General features: G+C 46.5%; 1 protein-coding gene across 1 annotated transcript in view; it reads left to right on the forward strand.

Annotated features, from left to right (window-relative positions):
- The first annotated feature begins 820 nt into the window (after positions 1-820).
- The window catches only part of kcnn3 (potassium intermediate/small conductance calcium-activated channel, subfamily N, member 3), a 42,645-nt gene continuing 30,746 nt past the window's right edge, over positions 821-12,719 (forward strand). The window contains 5 exon segments of the mRNA XM_084026810.1: positions 821-1,242; positions 1,822-2,429; positions 2,431-2,524; positions 2,527-2,735; positions 2,738-2,947. Coding sequence (XP_083882936.1) covers positions 1,848-2,429; positions 2,431-2,524; positions 2,527-2,735; positions 2,738-2,947 — 1,095 coding nt within the window. The 5' untranslated portion in view covers positions 821-1,242; positions 1,822-1,847.

Consider the following 12,719-nt stretch of genomic DNA (forward strand, 5'->3'; position numbering starts at 1 on the left):
TTTTGTTTTCGCAATACAATAGCAAAGGTCAGAGGTCGTGGTGCTGCACATATTCGGTCTTGCAGTATTTTTTTTGGTATTTTTTTTTGTGGAGGTCAGTGGAAATGCTACCTGCCTGATCTAAAGGAAAACTATATCAAACATCATTACTGGTGTAAACACGGAGAGCAGGATGAGAAGTAGAAGGGAGAGGAGAATGTTGATCCCATCAGATGACCAGACCACCAGCAGCCCTCAGCCAGTCTGAGTTGGAGACCTCTGGTCTAAACTATCAGCTCCTCCAGGAGGATTGTACATGACTAAATCACAAATCAGAGAAGTGGGCAGGTCCAGGGCACAGAGACCACCACACCCTCCCCCTGTTTGGCTGGTGGGCTTTTCTTAGTTGTGTTACACACATGTATTTGCACCATACATGTGAACATTCCTGTGTTTCCTTTTAAGTTCCACCGACCTTTTTACGCGCGACCAAACGGAGAGGTTTGTTATAGATGCAGCAGTTATAATACAGCATTGATCACATATCTTCCGATGTTATAATAACACAAAATAATTACCCCATAAATTCGACATTTGCTCTTGGCGCCTACATCGTACAAACCCCGCCACCTGTTTCCAGCGTTTATTGCGCTCTTCTGATTCCGTCCAATGGGAGCGAGCGGCGGGTCTGGAGGCGGAGAGAGAAGGAGATAAGTTGGAAGAGAGAGTGAGAGACAGATCCGAGGAGACAGTGAGCTGCAGATTGAGTGGAAGTCGGCGGAGCCTCATATTAAATCACAGACTCCACTGCTCATCTGATGGCTGTGACTTGACTCGCGGCTTTGCGCGTTTGTTTTCGCCGGTTTTCACGTCGCTGCACATTATTTTATTTTTTTTATTTTTTTTGACGTGCAGCCACAGGTTGACCGATTTAATCCGGCCATCATGGATCATTCATCCTCATCATCTCGAGTCGACTGCCACTGACGGGTCGCGATGGACACCGTGGAGAGATCACCGGTGATTGAGAGAGAAGCAAACTGATCGTGTCAACTGGAGACGGAGGGCAACATCGGCGGGGGGAGCGACGCGCGGTTCCGAGAGACCGGGACCTGTGGAGGGAACCTGTGTGAGAGGAGGCGAAGCGAACAGATGATGGGATGGCCGTGACAACATGGGACAAGAAAAAGTCTGGAGGTCTAATCTCATCCAGCCAGTGATTCAACACAACTAACCTGGGGGACAGGAACTAGGAGAGAAGAGGTAGGTAGAGACAGACAGGCAGGAGGGGAGGGGGCGAAGGTGTCTGGTTATATCATACTGAAAGTAGGTTATTGTTTTGGATCAATCAGCAGCCAACTCATGGTAAACCGAGGCTTACACACAGTCAGTACTATCACTGACTGATGAGGAATGATTATCCTTCATCTCATTTATATGGCATGAAGCCGGATGATGTGCACCATCCTCCTGGCTGACTTCGGTGTAACAGATGACATTTTATTGCATAGATGGAAGCATTGTGGGATGTGAGAGAAGGAGAGGACACTTGGTATCTGGGAGAGAGAGAGAGAGAGAGAGAGGGAGAGGCTGACTGGGCAGCTGACTCAAATGTGACTCATGGAATAACATATTCCCCAATTATGGCTACTTTTGGTCACTCCGCTGCCCCTCTGTCACACGTCTTCAGCTGTTTGAGTTCAGCCGCTCCCCTCTTTTGTTTTAACTAGCCGTCATGCATCCCCCCCTCTCCTCCCTCCGTGTCTGTGAATCTCTCCTTTTTCTCTATCTATGTCTATCATGGTCTTGACGGTTCTTCTCTTGCTTTGTGTTTGTCTTTAGACAGGTGCGTGGCCACACCCGTGACCATGGAGCCTCCCCCCTCTCTGAGCTTGTCTCTGCTAGGCGGGAGCGAGGATGAGGACCAGCGGTTCCTCCTTCCCCTGGGCAGCATATCCCACCCCTCCTCCACTGGAAACCAGCCAGGATCAAACCACTCCAACCACATGGGAGGATCGAGCCTCGACCGTCTAAACGGCAGCACCCCGTCCCCGTCAACTGCCACGCCCAACTTGCCCCCGGCATCGCTCCCCAAGTTGCCCCTGTCATCCTCTGGGGCCCAGCCTCTGCCCCCGCCCATCCCCAACGCTCTGCACCCCACCAGCACGCCGCTCTCCTCCTGCCTGGGCTCCCAGCACAGCCTGAGCGGGGACTCCCCCGTCTACAACGCCCTCTTTTACTCCTCCCACTCACCCTCCATGGAGCGTGAGAGGGACAGAGAGCGTGACAGGGACAGGGAGAGAGAGAGGGGCTGCAAGCACAGACAGGCCAGCCCTCTGGTTCACCGTAGGGACAGTAACCCCTTCACGGAGATCGCCATGAGCTCCTGTAAGTACACAGGCGGGGTCATGAAGCCCCTGAGCCGCCTCAGCGCGTCCCGCAGAAACCTCATCGAATCAGACAGCAGCAGCGAAACCAAAGACGCTGGCGTTTCTGCTGTTGCCGGGGCAGCGGCAGCTGGGGGGCATGACCGACAGCGAGAATCCCTTCCTACCTCCTCGGTGGTCCATTCCTCTGCGAGTCAACCCTTAATTCAGAGCCCTCCAGAGATTGTGATTTCATCGAAAGAAGACTCGCCGTACCCGATAGCAGGGTATGAGATCACTGACTCCACTTCCAACCAGATGTCCATCTACCACCAGAACCACGCGCTGGTAGAGAGCAGGCGGGCGCAGCCGGGGGGCGGCAGCAGGCAGGGGGGGGGGTCGGGGCGGCGGGTTCTGGGACCAGGAGCAACACCTCCAAGGCCTCCAAGAGGAAGAACCAAAACATTGGCTATAAACTGGGACATCGCAGGGCGCTGTTTGAGAAGAGGAAGAGGCTGAGTGACTATGCCCTCATCTTCGGGATGTTTGGCATCGTCGTGATGGTGATTGAGACGGAGCTGTCATGGGGCGTATACACCAAGGTGAGGTGACAGGCCGGTGATACTTCACTCCACAGATTTTACACATAAAGATCCCTTTAACACTCATGTTTAACCACAGTTAATGTCATAGTGATGTCATCAGGAATGTCTCGGCTTGGGTCTGAGTTACAATCTGAGGTTAGAGAGTTGGAAAGACTCGGTAATTACCAGGCAGAGAGGTACTAATGAAAGATGTTGCATTATGGGAAGTGCAGGATCCAGTGTTGGTGTTGGAGTTTGACTCTCACTAGGGACTAAAGTCGGATATCTCAGCCTCTGCTGCTGCAATGTGACCTTTCCCTGTTTGGTCTGTTGGTGCAATAATAAATGGGTAGATTGTGCTTGAATGTGGCCCCAGAACATAAACAAAGTCCATAAATCTCACACCTGGTTGTCTTTATGGCTGTAGCCTTGTTTATGAGTGCTTAGCTGGAATCTCCTTTGGCTCATTTTGGGTGACTTTATTTTGATTGCAGCAATTAAAAGTTGCATGAAAATGACACACAGTGAACGGCTTCAAGCCAAACCCAGAACAGAAGACGTTAAACGGTCCACGACTTTAACCCGGGACACCCCAAACTGTTGTAGCCGGGTCGTTGGCCAGATCATTAAAGCCACCTTTCACCAGTTAATCGCCTCTTTCATGATTGGTACACCCCACTAAGTCTGACCAGCGCCGTGCCCAAGTTATTGGCTTGTGTACTGTTATGACCAGGCTTGACAGTCCCTTATTCTAGATGATGTAATACAGTGATGCAAAGGACATGGGGGGGGGCAGATTATCAGTGGGAGGCCAGGATCTCATTTGTCTGTGTAATGGGGAGTGTAATAAGCTGAACCGGCCCCTGGCTGCTATTGTCTTTTTATTTTGGTTGTGTGTGTGTGTGTGTGTGTGTCCAGCCCAGTGAGCCTTGGAGCATGTTTAGCTCAGCTACTTAAGGCCCTGTTTCCATCCCTCCTTTCTGTCCGACGTGTCACAGAGGTTTGGTTTTCTTCAGCTAATAAGGTGGAAGCATTACTTCTGCTTCCACAGGTCGTCGTACGTGGATTGCTGCTCGTGTGCCGGAGGGTGTGGGATCATGTGAGCACACAGGTTTACAGACGGGGTTAGAGTAGGCCAGCCGGGTGTGTCTGTGGTCTCCAGTTGATTCCTGGTCTCTCTTCTGTTGGCTGTGCCTGCTACTCATGAAAATCAGTTTTAGATGCAAGGTCTTTTTATAAATGAAAATCCATGTTTGGGAAATTTCTCTCTCTCTCAAGCCCTCCTGGTCTCCTTTATTCTTTTTTCTTTTCTGTCTACCTATTGTCCTCACTGAAGGAGACGGCGGACCACGTTTGACGCTCTTTCTCTTTTCTTTTTCAACTCCACACCCGTCTCTTTATCCTGCTTTTCTCTCTCTCTCTCTCTGTCTCTCTTCATCATTACCTTCACTGCTCTTCCAGTAGGTGTCAAACTGGGGGAGTGTGATGGGAAGGGAGAAACGGCCGGGGCGAAAAATGAAAGGCTGTAGAAGAAGAGAAAAAAGGCGATAATGAAAATCCTGATTCAGGCTCTTAAGCTACAACCAATACAGTCCTCGCCTGAATCAGGCGGCGCTGTCTGTCAATACGAATTGATGGACAGCTGTGAATTCGAGGGGCGTTCGCCAGTGCTCTCACTCTACCTTGTTGAATCAATGTTTATTAAGGAATCTAGTTCAGAACAGGAAGTTAGACTTGAGGAAGAAAAGTATGCATCAGCGTTGACAGTTAAGAACGCTTCAGCAAAAACCTGAGCAGAATGATTTCTAAAAGCAAGTTGCCAAGTTCTACATTTCTTTCTTTCTTTCTTTCTTTATGGTTTACATATTTGGTTTGACTCCAGGATACTGGAGGTCTAACAGACAGTTCAAGCCCTCACTTAGATAATTGAGATGGGAAGAAGCCGCTGGTTGTTGTGAAAAATGGTTACCGAGGATGAAAGAGAGAGAGTGGTCCATGCAGGGTTTTAAACCGGTCTGGGGGGGCTTGAATGATTTCTTGTATTGATTATTGATAATCACTCACCCACACATCCACTGTCTACGGCGAGAATGGATGCTGCCTTTAGTGTGTGCAACCCTGAGAGCTAGTGTGGAGCCTTTTTCATTATTGAAAATGCACATTGGTATGTACACACGAACTGTAAACTAATTGTCACTCTGTGTGTGTGTGTGTGTGTGTGTTTGTGTGTGTGTGTGTGTGTGTGTGTGTGTGTGTGTGTGTGTGTGTGTGTGTGTGTGTGTGTGTGTGTGTGTGTGTGTGTGTGTGTGTTGCTACCAGCTGCTTGATCTTGGCCCCAAAAATAGAGATGAAGAATAAGAATGGAATTAAACAGGGTGGGTTGGCCTGTGTGTGTGTGTGTGTGTGTGTGTGTGTGTGTGTGTGTGTGTGTGTGTGTGTGTGTGTGTGTGTGTGTGTGTGTGTGTGTGTGTGTGTGTGTGTGTGTGTGTGAGAGATAAAGGCAGAGAGGTTAACAGAGGAGGACGATGTGTTCGTGACTGTGTGTATCGTGAGTAAGCGTTCATATATTATTGTGCAGAAACAGATTTCATGCCGTCATCACTTACTGTAGCTGAGATCTTCCTCTCGTTGTATTAAAGCCTCCATCTTCAGTTATTATTCGAGCTAATTCCAAGTCCATGATCAAGGTACATCCGTCAGGTAAGTTTAGATGTAGGTCAAACGTACTCTTGTGTCTGTATATTCAGCAGTGATCAAAGTAACATTTACTTTTGAGGATCTGCTTTCGACTTCTACTTCGCTACATACTTATAGAACTTATAGTGGTTACAGGTACAAGTACACAAGGTACTTTTCAGATTTAAGATTTCTCATGAAATATACGATGAGCTTGTATTACACAATGAAACTATTTCGGTTAAAACCTCCTGAACCAGCAAAAAGTATGCATTGATGCATCGTAAAAAAAATAAATATGAATATAATATAATGTATGACTCCAGAACAAGCACTTTTGATACTTTAAGAACATTTCCCCTGATAATCCTTTTGTACATTTGATTCTTCCACCGTTGCGCTCTAGGCCGTGCCAGTAAATCCGTGTACTGTAAATGTCCAATCACAGCTTTTGAGCCACAATATATTATGCAGAGATGATTGGATGATAAAACTTTTCATGATTGTGAAATAATTTAATTTGCTCTGGAGGCAGAGAGAGAGGCATGTTTTGAGCTCCTCTCTACTGTACATCTGAATGTCGAGCATCACACTATTTTTGACTGGACTGTCACCCGGGACCTTGACACTTCAAATGTTAACAGCTTCCTCTTAAGAACACTTTTATGAGCTTCTATTATTGATTTTATTAGGACCAGGTTAAAAGGGGAGGGAGTCCCGGTCTGTCATGTGTCTCTATCTGAGAATAACTGAGGCGCTCAGACACGTGGGACCTGCCAGATCAATAGATCATTTCACAAAGGCTCATGTGACTCCTCATTGGGGGGGCTCTCCACCACGTTTCAGGCCTGCAATGAAACATAGCTATTTTGAGTCAACACAGCTGTTGTCAATACACACATTTGACACCTCGACATACAGGATGGGCATTGTGCATATGGGGGGGGGGGGCACTTACCTCTCACGGACCAGCGTCGACGATTTCACAGATTAGCAGCAGTGCTAGCTTCCATTCTCCCTCCCCTGCCTTCCTCACTTACGGTGGGTCTATGACCCCCCCCTCCCTCCCCCACCCGTCTTAAATATGTCTCCGTTTCCACAAGGGGGTCATTGCCGTTTCAGCAGGCGTACAACATCTCCCACATTCCCCCCGGCGACACCTCCGTCTCCGTTGGAGACCTTCCCGGACCTTTTCTGTGCGAGGCCACTTACAGAGGCTGCATGCTGCTTTCCAGACAGCACATGAAGATCAGGGAATTAAACTCACCAACCTGCCACCATATTCTCTGAAGAAGCGATCAGCAATCTCAGCAATACCCCCCCCCCCCTCTCTTCCTCCTCCACTCCACTCTTCACTCCCTTCATCTTTTAGATGACAGGCATCTAAGGGACTGTAGATCCCACGGGTCTTGCAGGTACAGGACAGGTACAAATATGCTCGTTTCTATCAGAGTAACAGGGCCGGGCTTCCTCTCTGGATGTGTGAGCTTATTAGTCGACGTGTGTGTGTGTGTGTGTGTGTCAGAACTTGCATCATCCGTCAATAACATAAACATCCAATTCCGTGTACGCTATCTCCTCTGTGTATAGGCTACACACCTACCAGTTTATGTATTCGGCTCTGTCATATTAGTGATCATGGATGCACTAGTGTGTGTGTGTTTGTGTGTGTATTCACGTCTCCCTTTGTCTGGATTTAATTGAGTGTGTAGGACACTAATGGCGTGTGTCAATGTGCAGTTGCGTGTGTGTGTGTGTGTGTGTGTGGTTATCCTGGTAAGGTGACATGGCTCCTCTGTCTACTGCCTGTTTCCCTGGAGACTGATTGCACGAAGGCATCGCTCTGACAGGGAGAGACCCCCAAGGCTAACTCATTACAACACACTCACACACACACACACTTACATAGGCGTTACCAACAGATGAAGAGAGCAACTTATCACTACGTGAGTAATGGGTTGGTAAGCAACGTGCATTTGCTCTCGCATCCGTGTCAATGAGGTTTAGGTCGGGACAATTGGGGAAAACCCTCATCTAGATACTACATGGTTAAGTGTGTGTGTGTGTGTGTGTGTGTGAGTGTTTGCATGCCTGCTGATTGAACTAAAGAAGCTCCAAAACCTCATTATCTCTGCATGCTGTCCACTAAGCCATTGATCAATGCACACTAATCGCACACTTATGCACAGCTGGACAAAACGCAGGAGGAGAAAACACACACTTACACACACGTAACACACGTACACACTCACACACATGCAAACGTGCATGGTAAATTTCTGGGATTGTGTTGGCAAACACCTTCCGGTTGTGCACAGGCCAACAACTTCAAGCTAACATTCATTCAGAATCTTCTCTTTTCCTCCTGATGTTTGTTGGCTCTCCATAATCACGCTAACGAACAGATTTAAGAAAGATGGAGTGGTTTCTTACTGTGCAGCTATTTTTTGTGTGTGTGCTGTTTCTTTGACAGCTTGTCTGTTGTTATGGTACAAAGTCACGTTTGACTTTTCATGGTGGCAAAATGACAGGTGTTATTAATAGCATTAATTACGTCTCTAATCTACTCGTGTCCGTGTAAGCTATGACAGTGTGACGGTGAAACCTGCATGCACAGTACAATTCAGCCCCCGTCCATTCGATTCTTTACACCTGTACACGGCTGGTTGCCTGGCAACCTCACTGGGATGACAAGATTCCGGGAGGGTTCTCCGTTCGCCTGCTGTTCATCAAGAACAAGTTCAAACGTGTCACTGCTGCTAAAGAAACGCACGGTGAGAGGTCTGCTGTGTCCCCCTGCAGCCAGTCTTTATGCTAAGCTAAGCTAATGTCCTAATTGCTTTAGCTTGTCAGTACATTAATCTCTTTGCAAGAGTTAGAACCTAGTTAGCAGATTTCCCCCCCAAAACATTAACTGGTTACAAATATGTAAGGGATTTAAATCTTTTGAACTAAAACCCTGATCCTTGCTTGTTGCATCCGCCCTGCACCTGAAACGTACTAGTGGTCGACCGATGTGGGTTTTTAAATGGCCGATATTTAGAGAGTAGGGCAGACAATGGCCGATCTATAATGGCGATACCATGTTTTTGTTGTTGTCATGTTTTACGTTGCATCTCATCTGTGCACGTGATAAATAAAGAGCCTTGAAATAATAATTAATTAATTCATAATTAATAACAACAACAAATGAGACGCTATAGGGGGCGGGACCCACCGACGCTACAGACCAAATTACCGATCATTGGTGGGACCTCACTTCGGACTCGGGGTGGCCCCCGTGACAGCCATGTGCCCTGCGAGCCGAGTCGAGCCGAGTCGTGTGCTGGGGTGGGACCTCGCTTCAGACTCACTTCAGCGGGCCTCCATTTACTACAAGACGGCTGGCGGGGCCGCAGCTGGCAGGGCTGACGGGGAGCAGAGTGTTGTACGACGGCTCTGCAAGGCTGCCTACAGATGTGTCTACAGACATTTTTTTGTTTATCGGCCTCTCAGGCATTGGCCGATGCAGATCATCACAAAATGCCATGAATCGGTCGACCACTAAAACGTACACACCGACGGCTCACACATTAGAATGGTTAAGTCGTCACTTGCTTCCAAGAAAAGCTGTGCAATGAGTTTGTTGCTCTCCACATCTAAATAATTCCTTCATATAAAACGTCTTCTTGCTGTCCTGAGGTCGCCATCTTGTTCTCTAGTGCCACAGATGTCAGTATGTATAAAGTGCGTGCTGTAGTATAAACAGATCTCACCGGTTCTGTCTGCATCTAGTGTTTACATGCATTAACTGCACCTGCATGTTATTTACTAGAAACTAATGGAGCCCTGCTAGCCAATTAGAAATGAGAAGTCTCAATGGTTGGTATTAAAAAGGAAATGTAATGAAAGGGCAGCATACGTCTCTGTCACAGTTGAGTCTTTTCTCTATAGACAGAGCAAGTGAGGAGAAAACAGGAGGAAACAAAATGCTTTGACAGCGTGATGGGCAAGTGGGAAAAAACGGAGCAGCAAACAGACGGCTGGAGGTAAACGCCGAGAGAGAGAGAGAGAGAGAGAGAGAGAGAGAGCGAGAGAGAGAGAGAGAGAGAGAGAGAGAACTCCAAGCAAATCACATTTCAGCTCACCGCTGTGACAGTGCGTTCAAACGGACACGCTGCTGAAATACATGTCTGCATTTTTCTCATCAGTGCAACAATGTTGGCTTCAGTGAGTACAAATGAGATGTTAGCAGAGGAGAGACAGACGGGGAGAGCTGATAGAGGAAACCAGTGGAGAGCTGAGGCTAGATGGGATTTTACCAGTGTTTGGCCAGAAATGTGTCTCACTACAAACTGAATTGTAATCATTTATATATGAATTTGTACTGCTCAACTTGAATTATTACAATTTGTATTTGATTTGAATTATTATTGCATTGGAACTGTAATTGATCCTTAGTTAGCAGCAACAGCGACTCAGCCGTGAGATTCAAATTGAATTTGAAGACAATTAATCAAGCTGAGCAATTCAGCTTCAAATAATAAATTATTCCAATTCAGTTTTGAGTGATTTCTGCCCATAGTGGCCCATAATCACATCGATATGAGTAACAAATAAACGTGTATGTGTGATTTTGAATTAATACCATTAACGACAATAAGGCCCTAAATAACACACTATCACACTCTATTTTCCAGGAGACTGACTTGCAATATATATTCATGAACCCAACATGCAACGTAGATTCTGCTTAATAACGTCATGAATGAACGGCTCACACTGATATGTCTAAACCTAGAGTGACACACAGCAGAATGATCTGGTCTGAGATGCTCCGTTACGGTCGCTCGACTCCTCTCGAACACTGTTCGTCACATGACCTCGGTGAGCTGGAGTATGAATGCACTTTGGGGGTTTCACACATTTTCATTCTGCAGTTCAAAACATAGTCCGGGATCTGCTGTAGACTCAGTTCCACAATCAAAGAAGTGAGTGTGGATTTTAGAAACCACTGAATGCAGCTAATTATACGTTACAAACGGTTGTTGAACTGCCATTTTTGTCATGAATACTATACTATAAATATAATACACAAATATAATATGGCAAAAAAACTGAATTATTTTTCGAAATGAGCTCGATTTCACAAATAACGGCATCAACCAATCACATTGTAGGAGGTTGAGTTGCACCTATATTCCTCAAACAGCAGCACAGAGGCTCCATAGCATGGATGTAAAGGCCTTTCAAGTTTTTGGTCCACTGCTTCTGAAATCTTTAGAATTGTAAACACTTGAGTCAGTGGTGCCACGAGACGGTCAAAATATATCATATAACCAACCAATGACTTTTTAGAAGTAATGTTTCTTAATATTTGCTTAATATGCTGGCAGGTGACCTGAAATATGTACCTGCCACACTCACTACCAAATCCATGGGCCATTCGGATCTTTTGCAATGGAAGGCCGAGACATTAATAATTGCAATGATTGGTATTTGGCATTTGCATGTATTTTCATACGTGATGATGGTGTGTAAAGACCTTAAATGTTCAGTTCGTCTGCTGATTCCTGACATGTTGCATCTGTGTGCAGAATCTCCTTTTACTTCTTTTGAATAAGGAATATGTATAGTAAAACACTCAATTAGGAATTAAGAAATGACACTTGAACCTGGTGAACTATGAAAAACATTCTGCTAAAAGCCAACCTCTGTCTTTTTCTCACCCGTGTTTATGACAAACGGACAAATTGCAGCTCCTTTGTTCGCTGCCGGTTCGTCATCGGCCTTTCTTCCCGGTCGGGTAAACACAGGTGTTATTAAACACATATGATGGCCTTGTAGCTGGGTTGCCCCAGTGTTGTGCCTGCTGACTCACTGGGATGCCTGTGAAATATAATGGGACCATAATTAATTGTATTGATTAAACCTGCTTTTACCCAGCATTACCATGTGAAAATGGCTGCTGTGAAAGGGGCATTTGGATGTGATGCGGTTTCCTGCGACCTGCCTGCCGGGTCCACTGACTCACTTGAACTCTTGGTACCTGTAACCCCATCCATGCTCTTCTCCTTTACTGTCTGCATTTGGGTCCGATCCCTGTCGCCTCACACACAAGCCTTGCCTGATTTATCTTATTCCTCTGTGCCATCAGGTGAGCCACACTGTTGTCCTGCCTTCTTTTATACGCCGTCTCCTGCTGTAGATACTCACCAGAGCACCATAGGCATATGAATCAGCTGCTGAAAATAGTCCCCAATAAATTACTCTTTTGACTCCTGTTTGAGTAACCTTTAGCTACAAAGTACAGTGACCTGCTGTTAAAAGGTTTCTTTTTCCTCATCCAAATCAAGGAACTATAGAATAAAGGGCGTTCATCCTCTGGGGACCTTGAATACCTGTACCAAATTCCATGTCAGTCCATATAATAGCTGCTGAGATATTTCATTTAACACCATAAATGTCAACCTAATGGTGATGACACCAGCACGGCTAACAAGGCTTCCTGATGCATGCCAATTATAGATGAGGAGAATGCAAAGAATGAAGCCGAGACATTTCCTCCACAGATTCTCTTCCTGCTCGTTGTTGGTATACTGGGTGTTTCAGAGGGCATTCATGCACATACATACCCCATGGCCATTGACCAAGGAGATAGCCTGTGTCAAAACAGCTACTATGAAGGCTTTCTTATTATTTCAGATTTATTAACGTGGCAGTCGGTATGATTTGAGATGTGTGTCTTGTAGTGGCCTCTCTGGTGGTAGATGGAACTGCAGGCGAGCCTCTGGGACTCATCTCCCTCACCAACAGTGTGGACTGTCTCTCATCTGCTGATGCCTTCAAATGCTCCACACTGAAAGGAGGTCCGTGGTTTCCCCTCGTTGGCGGTCACTTTGCTTCTTGATGACTTTCCTTCTTCACTTCCATTAGTTTGTCTTCTTTCTCTGGCTGTTGATCCTCCATTGTGAGTCAGCAGTAATGTAATGTACCTGGTCACACTTTAGACTAGAGGGAGCCTGACTAGCAGTTGGAAGTGACCGATTTCCCATTCCAAGTAAACGCAGCATACTTCTATGAGTAGCTCCACCTGCAGACCAACCGCTGCTGACTGACGGAAAAAGATCAAACT

Source organism: Eutrigla gurnardus (assembly GCF_963514095.1).
Source record: "Eutrigla gurnardus genome assembly, chromosome: 14".
NCBI classification, from domain to species: Eukaryota; Metazoa; Chordata; class Actinopteri; order Perciformes; family Triglidae; genus Eutrigla; species Eutrigla gurnardus.